The 20,182-nt window shown below is 41.6% G+C and overlaps 1 protein-coding gene across 2 annotated transcripts in view; it reads right to left on the reverse strand.

Moving 5' to 3' along the window:
• Positions 1 to 20,182, reverse strand: part of LOC133550662 (TBC1 domain family member 8B-like) — a 63,367-nt gene that overhangs the window by 42,420 nt on the left and 765 nt on the right. For both annotated transcript variants that reach the window (XM_061896595.1, XM_061896594.1), the window contains exons 2-5: positions 9,817 to 9,927; positions 9,600 to 9,718; positions 5,659 to 5,884; positions 3,198 to 3,438 (exon numbers count right to left, since the gene is read on the reverse strand). In XM_061896595.1, the coding sequence (XP_061752579.1) occupies positions 3,198 to 3,438; positions 5,659 to 5,884; positions 9,600 to 9,718; positions 9,817 to 9,927 (697 nt within the window). The remainder of the gene's footprint in view (positions 1 to 3,197; positions 3,439 to 5,658; positions 5,885 to 9,599; positions 9,719 to 9,816; positions 9,928 to 20,182) is intronic.

Consider the following 20,182-nt stretch of genomic DNA (forward strand, 5'->3'; position numbering starts at 1 on the left):
GGAAGGACATGAAAAGATATGGTCTCTTACTTACGTGTCTATGCTCAAGAGCCATACACATTGAAGTCGTTGATGATATGACAACTGATGCATTTATCAACGCTTTAAGAACATTCATTGCCATAAGAGGAAATGTTCGTCAGCTAAGATGCGACCAAGGCACCAATTTTGTTGGTGCAAAGAGAGAGTTTGCTGAACTTATGACAGGAATAGATCAAGAAAGAGTGAAGGCTCTCGGATGCGAGTTCCTTATGAACCCTCCAGCGGCTAGTCACATGGGCGGCATATGGGAGAGGCAAATTAGAACAATAAGAAGTGTTCTTATGGCTGTTCTCGACCAGTCGGCGCGACGGCTCGACAGTACCTTACTACGAACAGTTCTGTATGAGGTCATGGCCATCATTAACAGTAGACCACTTACTGCTGAACACTTAAATGACCCATCCGGACCAGAACCTTTAACCCCAAACCATATACTCACAATGAAGTCAACAATTGTACTGCCCCCACCTGGAGAATTCGTCAGAGAAGATCTGTACCTTAAGAAGAGGTGGCGTCGAGTCCAGTATTTGGCCAATGAGTTTTGGACCCGTTGGAAAAGGGAATATCTTTTGAATCTACAATCAAGGCAAAAGTGGCACAAGAACAGAAGGAACTTGAAGGTCAATGACATCGTCCTTCTGAAAGACGACCTGGCACCACGCAACGAATGGAAGCTGGCCAGAATAACCGATGTCTACCCAGGGTCAGATGGTAGGGTGAGGAAACTAAAACTGATGGTTAGTGAAACCACATTTGATAAAAAGGGAAAGCTCACAACTAAAACCGGGTTTCTTGACAGACCTGTACAGAAGGTGGTTATTCTGCTTGAAGCAGAGTGAGTTTAAATTTCATGTGTTTGCTTGAGTGCACTTTCATTGTAAATGTACAAGAACAGAATAAGTTTATTTTGAAGTTAAAAATGTTTAAAAGAAATCCCACATTAAGGTTTGTGTGATTTGGTGGGAGTGTAACTGTTGCAACTAATAATTATAATTTGTTTTATTTCTCTAAAAACAGAATAAGTTAAGTTCACAAAAGGGAATTTAAATCAAAATGTATAAAAGTTCATAAGAAGGCTTTATTTAAGTTACTATGGTTAAAAATGTAATTTCATGCCTTTTTGTTGGGTTTGTGGGCATGTGTTTGTTTTGAAGTGTCTCGATTGGTCTGTGAACGGATATAAGGAAGCTACTTCCGGGTATGAGGAAAATCTGTTTGATGCAATAAGAAGGGATAAAGAGAGCGACTGATGGTTACAAGGACTAAAAAGTGTCACAAGGACTTTCAGCGTTTGGGCCACAAGAGCCAGAAGATCACAATTTCCTCCTAAAAGAAGCATGCAGGCCAACCAGGTATTTGTCATTTCTGTTTGTATTTTACTTCGGTAAATGTTTGAGCCACATGCTGTGCATGTTATTTTTACGTTTGTAATGTGCTTTATTTTATTAACAGTTTTCACGGTGAATTGAAGGGAAAGAAAGCCTTCAATAAATCAGTTCAAGAAAGCCATTGTGTCAGTGCTATGTGGAGGGAGTTACAGTATGTGTGTAGAGAACAGTGGTATGCGGAAGATATGGCTCAAAGAATCAAACATTTAAAAACCGAAATGCTTGCACGGTCAAACAAAACAGACATTTCCCAATAGGACTGCATCAATGATACAGCACGATACAAGAAAGCATCCTTCATATTTAAGAGAGGCAAACAAGCAAAACCAAGGTAAAAGTTTTTTTTTCATAGCTAAATCCATTTCTTTTTTTGATTTGCGTGAGGAAGGTTTTATATAAACACATGGCGGCATGGTTAACACCACTCATCTAATTGATTCCTTTTCAAATGTATGTATGTACTCATTTTGTCATACTTTATGGTTCTTTATTTGTTATCTATTACCAGTCTATGGATGTTCCAATTCATCCAGGTTATTGTATTCTGAGGGCATTCAATCGATCACAGATGGACAGTTTGGTTTGTTATAGAAATATCTATTACTAAATATCGATATTTATCACCTGGTTTTAGGCTTTACAGTTTTTATTACTTTCTAGCTTTTTTAAATACAAGTTATATATAGTGATGCTCTCATAGCAAAAGTACAATTTCAATATTATGTGCAAGAATATCAACAAAGTCTACACATTAGGGCTGTGAATCTTTGGGCACCACACGATGCAGTTAATTTCAGAATCGATTTTCGAATCAAAACAGTTCTCGATTTAAAATCACTACTTTTTTAATAACAAGAGGGCCAGTTCTATGATTAACTACATTCCTCCATAAAATAGATAGCAGCGCCCATACAAAAAAAATGTATTACTTAAAAGAAAACGGGTTTTGTTTCGTAAAATTCTACCCAAACATTTAAAAGGGTCACATACAAATAAGTTAACGAGAGAAGTATCCCGCACTTTTCTTTTCTAAAGTAAATTTCTACAGCAGATATGGACAACATTAGCCTGAGTGTCTGTACAGGACACGTAAAAAAATAATTCAATCACTGTTTTTTTTTTTTTTTTGTGCGATTAAGAATCGTAAAAGTAAAAGTCACGAGTCATTCAAAAATATTTTTTATTTTTACTCCCGTACTAAACATCAGAAAAATCCTTTTTTATTTTAACTATTCTCCCTAAAAGACGTAATGACGCTATAATGAATTTTTTCTTAGTGTTTCCTGTTTTCTGGTCTTTATTTTTGTTTTTTGAGTTTTGTGTGTAGATTCGCTCCATGTGAGGCTTGAGCTAGACTAAAGCGACTTTTTCCTGCACATCGCCTCAGTCTCTACATTCTGGACGGCCAGCCCTAACAGATCATGACATCTTTGACCTCATGGTGGGTTATTTTAAAGTTCTACTCAGTAAGGAAAAGCGCAGAAACTGAGTAACTAACACATAGGATTTTTTGTTTGGGCACCTAATTCAGCAGGATAATTGATACAAAAGTAGACAAGCTAGTTCTTTACGCACAATTGTTGGCTGTGCGATAACCGAGATGGTATATGAAAACCAGGGCAGAATTTTGGCAAAATCTTTCGTCAGGGAAATTGAGGTGCCACTGTAAAAAGTATGAACAATAGTAATAGCTGCCAGAAAGATAATGAGAGAAAAGAAAGATAATGAGAGGAACAGAAAGATAATGAGAGAAAAAAAAGATGGCACCTTTTGGTAATTTGCAGGGGGTCCGAGAGTGGTATCTCTCTCTCAAAAGCCTCTTTATCAAAAAGGCGCTTGATGGAGTAGTCAGCTAGCTGCTCCATGATGACAAAGGTTTCGTTAAGGTGCAGCAACATGGAGAAGTAGTGATCCTCCCCATGAGCCACGACGTGGATGCTCTCTGTCAGGATGACATTTGATGTTTTCTCCAGCCTCCAGATCTCATCCCAGGAGATGACCAGTTTCACTAAATATTGAGTAACATAGAACCAAAGCAAATTATTGCCGGAATGGTTGCTTTATATGTCATTGTTACAGAAACAACACTGGCAGCTACAAACCCCGTTTCCATATGAGTTGGGAAATTGTGTTCCATGTAAATATAAACAGAATACATTGGTTTGCAAATCCTTTTCAACCCATATTCAATTGAATGCACTACAAAGACAAGATATTTGATGTTCAAACTCATAAACTTAATTTTTTTTTTGCAAATATTAATTAACTTAGAATGTCATGGCTACAACACGTGCCAAAGTAGTTGGGAAAGAGCATGTTCACCACTGTGTTACATCACCTTTTCTTTTAACAACAATCAATAACATTTGGGAAGTGAGGAAACTAACTGTTGAAGCTTTGAAAGTGGAATTCTTTCCCATTCTTGTTTTATGTAGAGCTTCAGTCGTTCAACAGTCCAGGGTCTCCGCTGTCGTATTTTACGCTTCATAATGCGCCACACATTTTTGATGGGAGACAGGTCTGGACTGCAGGCGGGCCAGGAAATTACCTGCACTCTTTTTTTACAAAGTCACGCTGTTGTAACACGTGCTGAATGTGGCTTGGCATTGTCTTGCTGAAAGAAGCAGGGGTGTTCATGAAAAAGATGGCGCTTAGATGTAAGCATATGTTGTTCCAAAACCTTTATGTACCTTTCAGCATTAATGGTGCCTTCACAGATGTGTAAGTTACCCATGCCCTGGGCACCAATGCACCCCCATACCATCACAGATGTTGGCTTTTGAACTTTGCGTCGATGACTGTCTGGATGGTTCGCTTCCCCTTTGGTCCGGATGACACGTCGAATATTTCCAAAAACAATTTGAAATGTGGACTCGTCAGACCACAGAACACTTTTCTACTTTGCATCAGTCCATCATAGATGATCTCGGGCCCAGAGAAGCCGGTGGCGTTTCTGGATGTTGTTAATAAATGGCTTTTGCTTTGCATAGTAGAGTTTTAACTGACACTTACGGATGTAGCGACAAACTGTAGTTACTGACAGTGGTTTTCTGAAGTGTTCCTGAGCCCATGTGGTGAAATCCTTCGAGATTGATGTCGGTTTTTGATACAGTGCCGTCTGAGGGGATCGGAGGTCACGGTCATTCAATGTTGGTTTCCAGCCATGCCGCTTACGTGGAGTGATTTCTCCAGATTCTCTGAATCTTTTGATGATTTTATGGACCGTAGATGTTGAAATCCCTAAATTTCTAAACTGTTTGACTATTTGCTCACGCATTTGTGGACAAAGGGGTGTACCTCGCCCCATCCTTTCTTGTGAAAGACTGAGTATTTTGTGGGAAGCTGTTTCTATACCCAATCACGGCACCCACCTGTTCCCAATTAGTTTGCACACCTGTGGGATGTTCCAAATAAGTGTTTGATGAGCATTCCTTAACTTTATCAGTATTTATTGCCACCTTTCCCAACTTCTTTGTCACGTGTTGCTGGCATCAAATTCTAAATTTAATGATTATTTGCAAAAAAAAATGTTTTATACGTTTGAACATCAAATATGTTGTCTTTGTAGCATATTCAACTGAATTTGGGTTGAAAATTATTTGCAAATCATTTTATTCCTTTTTAGACCAGTTGATCTGCCGTTTCTTTTCTTTTTCTCCTATGTCCCACTCTCCCTTGTAGAGGGGGTCCGGTCTGATCCGGTGGCCATGTACTGCTTGCCTGTGTATCGGCTGGGGACATCTCTGCGCTGCTGATCCGCCTCCGCTTGGGATGTTTTCCTGCTGGCTCCGCTGTAAACGGGACTCTCGCTGCTGTGTCGGATCCGCTTTGGACTGGACTCTCGCGACTGTGTGGATCCATTATGGATTGAACTTTCACAGTATCATGATAGACCCGCTCGGCATCCATTGCTTTCCTTCTCTCCAAGGTTCTCATAGTCATCATTATCACCGACGTCCCACTGGGTCATCATTATCACCGACGTCCCACTGGGTTGAGTTTTCCTTGCCCTTATGTGGGCCTACCGAGGATGTCGTAGTGGTTTGTGTTGTGGTTTGTGCAGCCCTTTGAGACACTAGTGATTTAGGGCTATATAAGTAAACATTGATTGATTGATTGATATTCCGTTTATGTTTACATCTAACACAATTTCCCAACTCATATGGAAACAGGGTTTGTAAATTAGGGCAAACAGTGACTACAGAAGTAAACATCAACCTTCACTCACCCTCAGCTCCCAGCAGGTAAGAATAGAAGCACAGGAAGTTGGTGCTGAGGTACAGCCAACCCTGACAGGGCACTTTGCCCTTCCAGTAACTGCACGAGTAATATGTGACCAGCTTTTCCTCCGCTGGCAAGGCAAACCAATTCTCAAATCTCAAGTACGCCTCTCTGAACTTCTCTGGATTATCCTCCAGCACATGGGATGTTTTCCCTTCTTCAGCAATCAGACCCTGAAAATTTAGGAACATACTCGGGTCAGTACAGCAATGTTACCTTATGTATTATCACTGTTTCTTTTAATTCTCACTTGTCCCTTGGCATACCTTCAAGTTCCTCCAGGGGTCCGCGCACCCTCAAAAGAAGACTACTGCTCCACTACATGTCATCGCGCACGCTTTTATATCACACAACCAATGTGCCGACTCTGTAACATGTTGTGTGAGACTTGTGCAGCACAACGTCAGCGGCTGCAAGACGTACTTGTTCAACAGCCATACAGGTCATACTGCCGTATAAACAACTTTAACACTGTTACAAATATGCGCCACACTGTGAACCCACACCAAACAAAAATGACAAACCCTTTTTGGGAAAATTTGCGCACCCTAACACAACTTAAACACAAGAGAACAAATACCCAGCACACCTTGCAGGGCTACAATATACAACACCTCAACCGACGCAAGTAGGGAGGGTAGGGGTGTGGGGGTTTGGTGGTAGAGGGGGGGTGTATATTGTAGCCCGGAAGAGTTAGGTCTGCATGGGATTATGGGTAATTTTTCTGTTGCATTTATGTTGTGTTACGATGCGGATGTTCTCCCGAAATGTGATTGTCATTCTTGTTTGGTGTGGGTTCACAGTCTGGCACATATTTGTAACAGTGTTAAAAGTTTTTTTACGGCCACCCTCACTGTGACCTGTGTAGCTGTTGATCAAATATATCTTGCAATTACACACGTACGTCTCACATGGCCAAATGCAACATACAACTGGGCTTTCACGCTGTCAGTTCAGGATCTAGGGGGCACTAAAGGCAGTGCCATTCTGGCACTCCCTGAATATTGTTGATCTGGTAAAAATTGATAGCGGCTTCGAGAGAATTGGTACCCTGAAATTCAGGGGTCTCCCGGGAAAATTGGGGATGTTGGCAAGTATGACCTATCAAGCGCCGTTCATATTAAAGGGGAACATTATCACCAGACCTACTGTATGTAAGCGTCAATATATACCTTGATGTTGCAGAAAAAAGACCATATGTTTTTTTAACCGATTTCCGAACTCTAAAAGGGTGAATTTGGCGATTTAAACGCCTTTCAATTGTTCGCTGTCGCAGCGATGACCTTTCACCCGTGACGTTACAATGGGAAGCAATCCACCATTTTCTCAAACACATTACACACACGTCAAATCAGCTCTGTTATTTTCCGTTTTTTCGACTGTTTTACGTACCTTGGAGACATCATGCCTCGTCGGTGTGTTGTCGGAGGGTGTAACAACACGATCAGGGACGGATTCAAGTAGTCTTACGTGGAATGTGCATCGATTAGCACGGCATGCTAATCGATGCTAACATGGCAGAAATGGCAATAATGTGTGGATATCCTGCGACACTCAAAGCAGATGCATTTTCAACGATAAAGTCAACAAAATTACAAAGGTGAGTTTTGTTGATGTTATTGACTTAAGTGCTAATCAGACATATTTGGTCACGGCATGACTGCTAGCTAATCGATGCTAACATGCTATTTAGGCTAGCTGTATGTACATTTGTAGCTATATTTGCATGCAGCTTTTCCCTCCACTCACATTTAATGCCAAACAAACACTTACAGGCCTACTGAAACCCACTACTACCCACCACGCAGTCTGATAGTTTATATATCAATGATGAAATATTAACATTGCAACACATGCCAATACGGCCTTTTTAGTTTACTAAATGGGGTTAGTGCGTCTGCCTCACAATACGAAGGTCCTGCAGTCCTGGGTTCAAATCCAGGCTCGGGATCTTTCTGTGTGGAGTTTGCATGTTCTCCCCGTGAATGCGTGGGTTCCCTCCGGGTACTCCGGCTTCCTCCCACTTCCAAAGACATGCACCTGGGGATAGGTTGATTGGCAACACTAAATTGGCCCTAGTGTGTGAATGTTGTCTGTCTATCTGTGTTGGCCCTGCGATGAGGTGGCGACTAGTCCAGGGTGTACCCTGCCTTCCGCCCGATTGTAGCTGAGATAGGCGCCAGCGCCCCCCGCGACCCCGAAAGGGAATAAGCGGTAGAAAATGGATGGATGGATGGAAATTACAATTTTAAATTTACCGGGAGTTTCGTCTTCGAAACGTCGTGTAATGATGACGTGTACGCAAGACGTCACAGGTTTTTAGGAAGTATGAGCGCTGCGCACACACACAGCTAAATGTCGTCTGCTTTAACGGCATAATTATACAGTTTTTTGGACATCTGTGTTGCTGAATCTTTTGCAATTTGTTCAATTAATATTGGAGAAGTCACAGTAGAAAGATGGAGTTGGGAAGCTTTAGCCTTTAGCCACACAAACACACGGTGATTCCTTGTTTAAAATTCCTGGAGGTGAAACTTTCCTATGGATCAGAGCGTGGTCAAGCCAACATGGATCCCTACCACATGTCAAACAGCAGGTTTCGGTGAGAAATTTGTGGTTAAAAAGTCAGTTCTTACCGGAGAAAAGCTGAGCTTGTGCCGTCCATAGCTGCCGTCGACTCCCCTGAGACACTGCGCATCAAGACACCCGTGGAGACACCCTTCCGACTATCAAGTTATATTAAACTCACTAAAACACTAGCAACACAATAGAAAGATAAGGGATTTCCCAGAATTAACCTAGTAAATGTCTCTAAAAACATCGGAATCCGTCCCAATGCAATCGCGTTTTTTTTTTCTTTTTCTAGTCCGTCGCTATCAATATCTTCAAACACAAATTTTTCATCCTCGCTCAAATTAATGGGGAAATTGGCGTTTTCTCGGTCCGAATAGCACTTTTTGTTGGAGGCTCCCATTAAAAACAATGTGAATATGAGAGGCGCCATCAAACATGTGATGTCATCGTCTGCGACTTCCGGTAGAGGCAGGGCATTTCTCTTAGCACCGAAAGTTGCGAACTTTATCGTGGATGTTTTCTACTAAATCCTTTCAGCAAAAATATGGCAATATTGCGAAATAATCAAGTACGACACATAGAATGGACCTGCTATCCCCGTTTGAATAAGAAAATCTCATTTCAGTAGGCCTTTAACAATCGACGGATTTAAGTTGCTCCAGTGGTCAAAAGATGCGATCGTTGGTTAGAAGGCAATCGCCGAATAGCTTCAATAGCTATTCGCTCAATAGCTTCAGTTTCTTCTTCAATTTCGTTTTCGCTAACTGCCTCCACACTCCAACCAACCGTTTCAATACATGCGTAATCTGTTGAATCGCTTAAGCCGCTGAAATCTGAGTATAAATCCAAACTAATGTCGCTATATCTTGCTGTGCTATCCGTAATGTTTATTTGTATTGGCATCACTATGTGACGTCACAGGAAAATGGACGGGTGGATTTACAGATAGCAAAAATCAGGCACTTTAAAGCCTTTTTTCGGGATATTTCATGATGGGTAAAAATTTTTAAAAAACTTCCAAAAATAAAATAAGCCACTGGGAACTGATTTTTATTGGTTTTAACCCTTCTGAAATTGTGATAATGTTCCCCTTTAAACTCACGGGCCGCATCAACATTAAATTGTCATATCACAGCGCGGGCCGCATAATAACGTCTTGCGGGCTGCAATTGGCCCGTGGGCCGCATGTTTGAGACCCCTGATTCAAAACTTTTGGGACTTATGCGGATCCCCAAAGACACAAAAACAGATACAAATAGGTAAGACAAGATGGTTTTGCATAATAGGTCCCCTTCAAAATGGGAATTATCTTACTCTGATCTTGCCCTGTACAAAGCTGGTGATGTCCTCGCTGGAGTCAAAAACAAAGAGCGTCCTCATTATATTCTGCTGGAGCCAATCCCAGTGCTGGACAATCTCCTCCTTAGTGACGCCTAATATAACATTGAAGAAAGGAAATGACAATGAGAAAACATCCATTATACATCAATTTTTGATATTTTTACATGTGAATAATATTACGTGGACATACCGCATGCAATGGACCAATACACTTGTGAGTCTGGTGTGTGGTGCAAAATGCGAAAAGGAGCTACTTTGGATGTGGAGTCCAGCACGGTGTCCAGCGTTCCCACAAGGAGACCTGCAACAGAGTGCATTAATAATTTTAACCAGCTTTTTGACCGACTGCCTGTCTCAGCAGCATTTCATGAAAATATAGGCAAAGATACTATAAGGGAACTACTTAAAATTTCATCTGTTTTCTCCTTACATGCAGAATGTTTCAACACCTTGAGGACAAAGCTGATGCTGACCAGCAATAGACTGGCCTTGTATATAACCTTTAAATAAATATTTTATTTGTTTGGGTGTCAGATTGTGCCTGTGCTGACGAAGCGGAATGTGATTCTGAGCCCTACGTCACTAAAATGAACCACATCTGGAGGCTCTACGCCTCCCTTTCACATGCCCTACATGAATAATTCAAGAGCAGATAGATGGGCTGGCCAATTTTAGTGTTGCCAATCAACCTATCCCAAGGTGCATGTCTTTGGAGGTGGGAGGAAGCCAGAGTACCCGTAGGGAACCCACGCATTCACGGGGAGAACATGCAAACTCCACACAGAAAGATCCCGAGCCTGGTATTGAACCCAGGACTGCAGGACCTTCGTATTGTGAGGCAGACGCACTAACCCCTATACCACCGTACTAGTGTGTGAATGTGAGTGTGAATGTTGTTTGTCTATCTGTGTTGGCCCTGCGATGAGGTGGCGACTTGTCCATGGTGTACGCCGCCTTATGCCCGATTGTAGCTGAGATAGGCGCCAGCGCCCCCCGCGACCCCAAAAGGGAATAAGCGGTAGAAAATGGATGGATGGATGGATAGATAGATGGACTGGACGTGCTACTGTAGATGACCTCTATGTATGTTCAATTAGCAAGTCTTTCTGGCGACACTTCCTCTACGAACTCAGTTTGTAAACGATCAATGAAGCCATACAAACCTATGTGTCGGAAAATCAAGAAATATACTGCGGACTTACCAGTGTCAAAATTTGTCCGAGGAGGGGGACCTTAAACGCTGGTTTAGTGTGGCTGAAACAGGGCTTAGGCTAACTAATTATTTATTTAAGGGGTTAAACGACTTAGTGTAGACATGGCCTAAGTGACTGAAGTGACACACAACATAATGTATCATTACACTCTCATCTCCTGGCAACAATAGCCATTTTGGGTGTCGAGGGGAAACTTAAAACACCTAAATGATGCTTCAGACATGAAAAGGCTCTGATAGGGCTTAAGCTGCAACATGCACCTGTCACTGTTAGACCAGATAGTGGTTAACCTCAACTATCATTACAGTAGGCACACAGGATTAATTTCTCCAAATCCATTATCATGAATTATCTTTGGTTATTTACTTTAAGTACCAGATGTCAGCACGGTGGAATAGGGGTTAGTGCATCTGCCTCACAATACGAAGGTCCTGAGTAGTCCTGGGTTCAATCCCGGGCTCAGGATCATTCTGTGTGGAGTTTGCATGTTCTCCCTGTGACTGTGCGGGTTCACTCTGGGTACTCCGGCTTCCTCCCACCTCCAAAGACATGCACCTGGGGATAGGTTGATTGGAAACACTAAATTGGCCCTGGTGTGTGAATGTGAGTGTGAATGTTGTCTGTCTATATCTGTGTTGGCCCTGAAATGAAGTGGCGACTTGTCCAGGGTGTGCAGCGCCTTCCGCCCGATTGTAGCTGAGATAGGCACCAGCGACGCCAAAGGGAATAAGCAGTAGAAAATGGATGGGTGTTAAAAATACATGAACACAGACCGCATTGGCATCTCTCAGTCTCAACTCTAACCAAAATGAAATATACTTTTAATGTTCCATATTATCAATGTCTTAAGTACAGTGGTACCTCAACTTAAGAGTGCCCCAACTTCAAGTTTTTGACATAGAAGCTAAAGTTAGTTGTTATGCTTAAAGTTGCAAACAAAAATTTGAGTTTCAGTACATCCGGAAACGCTTCTCTTTTTCCACATTTTGCTATGCTACTGCCTTATTCCAAAATGGAATAAATAAATGTTTTTCCTCCAAATTCTACACACATTACCCCATTTTAACAATGGGAAAATGTTTGAAAAAAAATGCAAATTTATTCAAAATTTGAAAAATAAATCACATGTACAGTACATGAGAATTCACAACATTTGCTCATACACATTGATGCACCTTAGCAAATTACAGACTCAAGGATTTTTTAATACAATGCTACAAGCTTGGCACGCCTATCTTTTGGCAGTTTCGCTCGTTTCTCTTTGCGGCAACTCTCAAGCTCCATCAGGTTGGATGGGTTGTTTTTTTATCCAGGATGTCTCTTTACATTGCAATCTTTGTCTCCTTAGACCAGAGATTTTTTTCTTATGCTCAGAGTATTTCAGGTGCATTTTGGCAAACTTTTTTTGCTAAACTTTTTACCAAATGGCTTCCGTCTTGCCAGTATACCATACAAGTCTGATAGGTGAATTGCGGCAGAGATTGTTCTCGTTTTGGAATTTTCTCTCGCTCCATGAGTAATACTGTAGCTCTGAAAAGAGTGACAATCGGGTTCTTCGTCATCTCCCTGACTAGACTAAGATCTACTACTGTACAGAGACATCCTGAATGAAATTCAATGTTTCCCATCCAACCTGATGGAGCTTGAGAGGTCCTACAAAGAGGAATGGGCAAAACTGTGGCATATTCAAAAGAGACTCGGACTTACTTAGACTTAGACTTCTTTTGATTGTCATTCAAATTTGAACTTTACAGTACAAATAAGAAATTTTGTTGCATTAGCTTATTGTAGTGCAGGATAAAAGAGCAATATGGTGCAGATATAATTAAATAGATTACTGTACAGATAAATATATTGCACTTTTGCATATGCATCCACGTTAATGGATGTATGTTATATTGTCTTTATATTTTAGCGAGTTAATCTATGTTGGGGGTAATTGAGGAAATAATTACGATAAATAAATAAATAAATGGGTTGTACTTGTATAGCGCTTTTCTACCTTCAAGGTACTCAAAGCGCTTTGACACTACTTCCACATTTACCCATTCACACACACATTCACACACTGATGGAAGGAGCTGCCATGCAAGGCGCCAACCAGCACCCATCAGGAGCAAGGGTGAAGTGTCTTGCTCAGGACACAACGGACGTGACGAGGTTGGTATTAGGTGGGAATTGAACCAGGGACGCTCGGGTTGCGCACAGCCACTCTCCCAAGAGTCTTACTGTACGGCCTGAGGGAAGAAGTTGTTACAGAACCTGGAGGTTTTGCTACGGAGGCTGCGGAAACTTTTTCTAGAGTCCAACAGTGGAAACAGTCCTTGGTGGGGGTGGGAGGAGTCTTTGCAGGTTTTCTGAGCCTAGGTCAGGCAGCGGCTTTTTGCGATCTCATGGATATGAGGAAGAGCAGTCCTGATGATCTTTTCCGCCGTCCTCACCACTCTCTGCAGAGACTTCCAGTCTAAGGCTCCAGTCCAGACAGAGATGCAGTTGGTCAGTCGGCTCTCTGTAGTGCCTCTGTAGAATGTGGTGAGAACGGGAGGAGGAAGCTGTGCTCTTTTCATCTGACGCAAAAAGTGCATGCGCTGATGAGCTCTTTTTACAAGAGCAGTGGTGTGTAGGGACCAGGTCATATTGTCAGTTATCTGCACCCCCAGAAACTTGGTGCTGCTTACGATCTTCCCCGCTGTGCCGTTGATGAAGAGTAGAGTGTGGCTGGAATGGTGCTTCCTGAAGACGACAATGATCTCCTTGGTCTTGTCGACGTTCAGGACCAGGTTGTTGTTTCTGCACCAGTCAACCAGATGTTTCACCTCCTCCCTGTAGTCCATGTCGTTGTTGTCACGACTGAGGCCCACTAATTTTGTGTCGTCCGCAGTGCGGTTAGTAGTGGACCTGGCGCAGCAGTCATGGGTCATCAACGTGAACAGCAGCGGACTCAGGACGCAGCCCTGGGGGAGCTGGTGCTAAGGGAGATGGCACTGAAGGTGTTGTCGCCCGCTCTCACAGACTGGAGTCTGTCTGTGAGAAACTCAAAGAGCCAGTTGCATAGGGGGGCACTGAATCCAAAAAGACTTGAAGCTATGATTGCTGCCAAAGGAGCATCAGCAAAGTATTGAACAAAGGCTGTGAATATTTATGTACATGTGATTTTATATTTTTTATTATTTTTAACAAATTTGCAACATTTTTAAAATCAACTTTTTCACATTGTCATTATTGGGTATTGGGTAATTATTCATAAACTGTATTATATACAAATTGAGTTACTACTGTATTTGTTTAGTTTAATCAGCTTGACAATGCTGATTACCTCAAACTATTATGTAAAATTTGCAAAACAAATAAAATGAAGGGCCACTGTAGTTTTTGTGTATTTTTTCTCAAATGATTAGTCATTCATTCATGTTTTTTGTTAATCTTATAGTTGGGGTCACATTCACGCTGGAGCCTATCCCAGCTGACTCAACACTAATTGGACTAGACTGGGCACATATTTTATGACAGGCCATTCTTTTTTTTTGTTTGTAGGTATTTGCCTGTGTTTTTGGCATCACATCCTGTTTTGCGCTCTTATTTTGTTTGCACTTCATGTTTTATTTGTATTCTGTTTACCCTAGCTTCACTCTCTCTCTCTGATCGCTTCCCTCCTCAACTGTGGTTTGTTTGCGTTGGTTGTCTCACCTGGTGTTGGAGGTCTATTTAAGCCAGCCTCTTTTCTTTGTTAGTTGTGGAATCATTCCAAAAGTTTGGTGTCCAGAGGAACTGTTACGGTTTGTGGCAATTTTAGCTTAAACTGCTTTTAATTGTTGTCAGCTTTCTTTCAACTATTTTTTCATGGACCAAGCTTCTGTGAGTTTTCAGTGCTTTTTGTTAGCTGCACTGTTTGTAGTTTGGAGTATTTGACATTAAATACTTCTTTACTTGCACGCTGCCTGTATCCTGCTTTTTAGGGTCACAACCTCTGTAAATAAAGAGCATTCCTAACAACATAGTTTCTTGAAGATAATTAATCAATTGAGAATCAGGTGAATTAGGAATAGCCAATCGGTTGTGAATTAATTTTTTTCAGCCTCCCTAATGGTTTGCGAATGTGGGAGGAAGCCGGAGTACGTGCCGAAAACACAAACACCATGCAACCTTTAATCGCATACTTTTTTTAATGTATTACTTCTAAGGCAGTCAAATGATTAATAAGATCCATCACAGTGATATTGTGGATTAACTTTGATTAATATCATTCATTTTTATTCCCTATTAATCATGCTTTATTTTGCATGAGCAAATAATTAACTAAGAAAGTAGGGAATATATATGCTTTTAATGTTTATTAAACACATTAACATGGTCATTATTTGCTGAACATCTATCCACATTACTGTGACCTCCTTTGTGTTATTTATGTTGTTTTAAAATGAAGTGCTTTGTTGAAAAAAAAAACATCTTCCTGCAGAGTGTATAACTCTGTCAGCCCCACTGTTCCATCATGTTTTATTTTACTCAAATTTCTCACCAGAAGGGCCAAGGGCTGTTAGCGTCTTTCTTATCACAAATTGCATAAAACAAGTAAAACATCAATACATTTTTTTCCCCCCAATGTTTGTTGCAATCCTGTGCATTGATAACAAATTCATAAAATGAGTTAATTCAATATCCTTTTAAAAATATAATCCTCCGAACCTCAAAACTTTTGCTCCAACTTTCTGAAAAAGCTGCCGCAAATGCAAGCATTTCAAGCTGTAATGATCACAAAAAAGCACGCAAAAACCTGGAGGGACCGTCTTCACTCTATCTTTATGCTCACTCAGATTTTATTACCAGCAGTACATCCTCATATACTCAGGTTTAAAAAGATAACGTTTTGAATACTCATTTGTCCAAAAATAGTCATCTTCATCATCTATTGCCAAGTCTGCAATGATTATAACACACACACACGTTTGTTTCCGGAAGTAGAAACACACATCTGTTGCTAGAAGTCGGGTGCATTTCCATGGGAACCTAAATTAATGTGCTGAGAAAAAACGTTCCGGTCATGCTTAGAATTACCAAAATACAGTAAACATTGTATATATTGTGGTACATATTGTTATGAACGTGTCCGTTACTACATTATATTTGTACTTACAGTGTGTATATAAAATGTTGATGTAGGTTTTTGAAGTTGTTTTAGTGGGCTTGGGAGGCTACAATGGTGACTACCATTAGCCTCATCATACAAGCATTTTTTGGTCTTCAGAATCCTAAAAACACACGTGTGTTCTTGTCCCTCATAAGGGTTGGGATTGACAGGCAAAATTCCAAAAAAAAGTGCAGTTACCCTACAACGAGCTAATGCAACAAAATGTGTTCTTCTCTGCACTGTAAAGTTCAAATTTGAATGACAATAAAGGAAGTCTAAGTCTTCCACTTTGTAGTAGCTAGAGGACTTTTTTTTTTAAACTGTTCATAACTTTGCTAACAAACAGACAAACAAACCCTAGCGGAAAAAAAACTCTGTGACAGAGAAAATAAAGCGCACCACATTCGTCTCAACTTAGCCAAGGCGCACCATGCAAAGGGAAAGCACCTGCTGCACACAAAGCTACCATCACTGGGAAAATGTGTAAGGTAGAGTCCAGGCAGGAAGAGTAGGGCTGGGAGGGGGAGAAGCGCCGCGGTTTTGGTCCAAGGTTAACAGCAAGGAAAGGAAGGAGATGGTGGTGGCAGAAGTGTCGAGAATAGAGGAAGAGTGCTACAAGATCAAGGCTGTGTCCCAGTGCCGACAAGTAAGCTGGACAACCTTTGAGGGAGTTGTCAACAGCAAGATCAGTTGGTCTGACCTTTGGAAGATCCCACAGGCAAGAATCAGTTTCCTCATACGTGCTACTTACGACACGCTTCCCTGTCCTCGTAACCTTCATCAATCGTTTGGGAATGAGGAAAACTGCGCACTCTGCAAATATCCCAACGCAAGCCTCCAGCATATCTTTTCATGCTGCAAGATTGCACTCTCCCAGGGGCGCTATAGGTGGCGTCACGACCAGGTCCTGGAAAAACTGGAGGGTTGTCGACTTGGCAGCAAAGAACCAGCTTTGTCATGGAAGGGGGTGGACAAAGACACACCAGGCCAAGAGAGACATTGAGGCCATTCTCCCCGGCCAGTAGTGGGTCATGAGGGTTGATCTCAACAAGCAGCTCCGGTTCACCATGGAGATCATAGCTACATCTGTCCGTCCTTACATTGTGGTTTGGTTCGGCAAGGCAAGAGTAGTGCACCTCATTGAGCTGACAGTGCCAGCAGAAGTGGGAATTGAAGCCGCCTTTGAGCGAAAAAAGACCAAATATGCAAAGCTGGCTGCAGAGTGCTGGGAGGCTGGCTGGAAGGCTACCATCTACCCAGTGGAGGTTGGTTGCCGAGGCTACATGGGGCTGTCAGCCACACGCCTTTTGAGGGATGTGGGAGTAACTGTAGGGAAGCTGAAAAACGCCCTGATAGATTTGGCAGAGGAAGCAGAAAAAGGCAGCTTTTGGCTCTGGCTGAGGAGGAAGGATAGGAGCTGGGAAAAAACAACTAACCCCAACAACAACCGCAGGAGGTAACATTTATCAGCTGCAGGGGATGACAGGGAGACGTCTCTTTCACTACTCCGCCACCAGGAGACGTTGTAGGGAATAAAGGACCGAAATGTCGGGGAGTGGTGGTTCTGAGCGGATGACCCTGCAGCTGACCCGTGGGCACCAAAGGAGGTGCGACATGCAGCAATGACCAGCAGGAAAGATCACCGACCTGTACATTAACTGACTTAAAAGTTTAAATGTGATTTAACTTTTCAGATAAACAGCATTTTCAAAACTGAATGAAAAAATATCCACTGTAGAAGACACTGCTTCTCGGAAAGTAAAAGTTGAGAAACACAGTTGATGTAAACCACACAATTCTTTGCACTTAAAAAGACTTGTTTGTAGTAGTGTTGTCCCGAAACCAATATTTTGGTACCGGTACTGGTTTAGAGGCGATATAGTACCAAATATGATTCATTAGTCTCGCGGTAGTACACTAATATATTGTACAAACCCGATTATAACATTTTGCATTATGTTTGTGTTCAATTTAGGGCTCGGCGATATATCGATATACTTGATATATCGCGGGTTTGTCAATGTGCGATATAGAAAATGACTATTGTGATATTCGAGTATATATTCTCATGCAGTTGCTTTTAGCTACGGGGATTAAACTGCATGCGTTCCTCCTCTTTCTTGTCTCTCCTTCTCATAGACACTTAAAACAAGCGAATCTTCTTACATACGTCACCCTTGCAACGATACACGCCCTCCCCGAGCAGAGAGGTAGCGAGATGGGTAACATTAGCTGTAATGCTAACGGTGTGTTGCGAGTGGCAATACGAGAGAGAAGGTGCGAATCTGGTAACAAATGGAGGAATAATTTATTCCCAAGAAAAAAACAGCACGGGGTCCATCGTCTGATGGTAGTTTGGCTTCAAGCGGGAACATGTTGAACATTTATACGGCAGAAGCGTTGCTACAAAAAGTAGCACCACTGCTAATTCGTAGCATCGTTTGAAAAGTCACCTGCTAGAGAATGAAGAGTGCTTCAAACTGTGCATGTCAACATCTCCATTTAGTGCCACAACCACAAAATGCCGAAGCAACTATTTACACATCAACACCGTAGGACATAAACTATTTGATATGCAGCTCATTTTTATCTGACACTTATTGAATTATCTTGTGTGACATAATGCACAAAAGTGCACTTTATTTGTGTTTAACTATTGTAGTGACGTTCTGTACAAAACGTGCATTTTAATTTAGCGTTGTTTTGATATGTCATCTTAGTGACATCATGCACAAAAGTGCACAAATAGCTTGTTTTGAAATGTCTCTGACAATCTTGCACTTTCTGTTTTGAAATGACATGAATTTTTTGTGCCTCTGCTTAATAACTGCTTAATAAATACACTTTTAGTCAATTGACTTAGTTGTGGTTTCCCTCTCTGCATGAAAGTTTAACATGACCATATATTAATGCAGTATGAAGAAGAATGTTTTAATGTAGACACATAGAATCATCATACTGCTGTGTTTGTATGTTTCAAGTGTTCATTCAAGGCTAAGGCAAAATATCGAGATATATATCGTGTATCGTGATATGGCCTAAAAATATCGAGATATTAAAAAAGGCCATATCGCCCAGCCCTACTTCAATTACAGAGTATGTTTATCCTAAACATTCATGCCACTTCATTTTACACACTAGGGCATTTTTAAGAAGGGTTGGGTATCGAGTATCGATTGGAACCGGGACTAACTTTCCAATTCTCCCGGAATCGTTCAAAAGTTTAAATTTCAATTCCTAGTTTCGATACCCAGTCCGCCGACCGGAAAAAAATAATAAGTCCGCCGACCGGAAAAAGAAGCCGCTGAAAGCCAACAAAGAAGCGCCCACCGTCAGAAGTGTTAGCATAGCCGAGCCTATGTAGGTCAAAGTAGGTCAGTCAAGCAAGGATAGCGGGCGTCGTCGGTCGAAAGTGTGGCTTTATTTTACAAAAAAAATTAAATATGGGCGAAATGTAACACGTGCGACAGGACTGTTTCGTGCTTAGGAGGGTGCACGTCGAACATGATGTAGCACCTCCGAGTTCATGGTGTACAAATAAATGCGTGTCCCGTCTTCGACGCGCTGCGCTGACCTTTCTCCTCTGCCTCTTCCTCTGGCTCCGTCTCCGACGCCAGCCTGGCACCTCGGTGACTGCACTGCAGTCCGAATCCGGTAAGTAAAACAATATATATGCAATAAACAATGTGTTTTGCGCCAACATTAAGGCAGCTAACAAATTAGCCCGCATATTTTTTCATAGACAATTTACAACCTGCTAGCCTGGCTACACGATGTGCTCAGCATACTCCGTTCACCGTAGCGGCAATGGGGAAGATGTCGGTGCCACAGACGAAAGAGTGCCACAGAAAGGTCACTGCACACATAGTCAAAAGACTGCATCCCTTTTCAGAGGTGGAATCTCCAACATTTAGGTTAGTTAAGCAATAACATTAGAGTTAAGCTAATTGATACTGGGCTTAACAGTAACAGCATCATTACATGTTTGTTTATGTTTGCAGGGATATGGTGAAAACTCTCAACCCAAAATACATACCACCTTTCAGGGACTACCTGTCAAACACAGGTACTAGAAGAATCGGAATCGAGAATCGTCAGGAATCGGAATCAAAACAAAGAATCGGAATCGGAATCGTTCGAATTCAAAGAATACCCAACCCTATTTTTAAGTCTTTTATTTTTATTTTTTTTACATTTACCACAATAATAAACCTATG

The sequence above is a fragment of the Nerophis ophidion genome, linkage group LG04, assembly GCF_033978795.1.
Source record: "Nerophis ophidion isolate RoL-2023_Sa linkage group LG04, RoL_Noph_v1.0, whole genome shotgun sequence".
Lineage (NCBI taxonomy): Eukaryota > Metazoa > Chordata > Actinopteri > Syngnathiformes > Syngnathidae > Nerophis > Nerophis ophidion.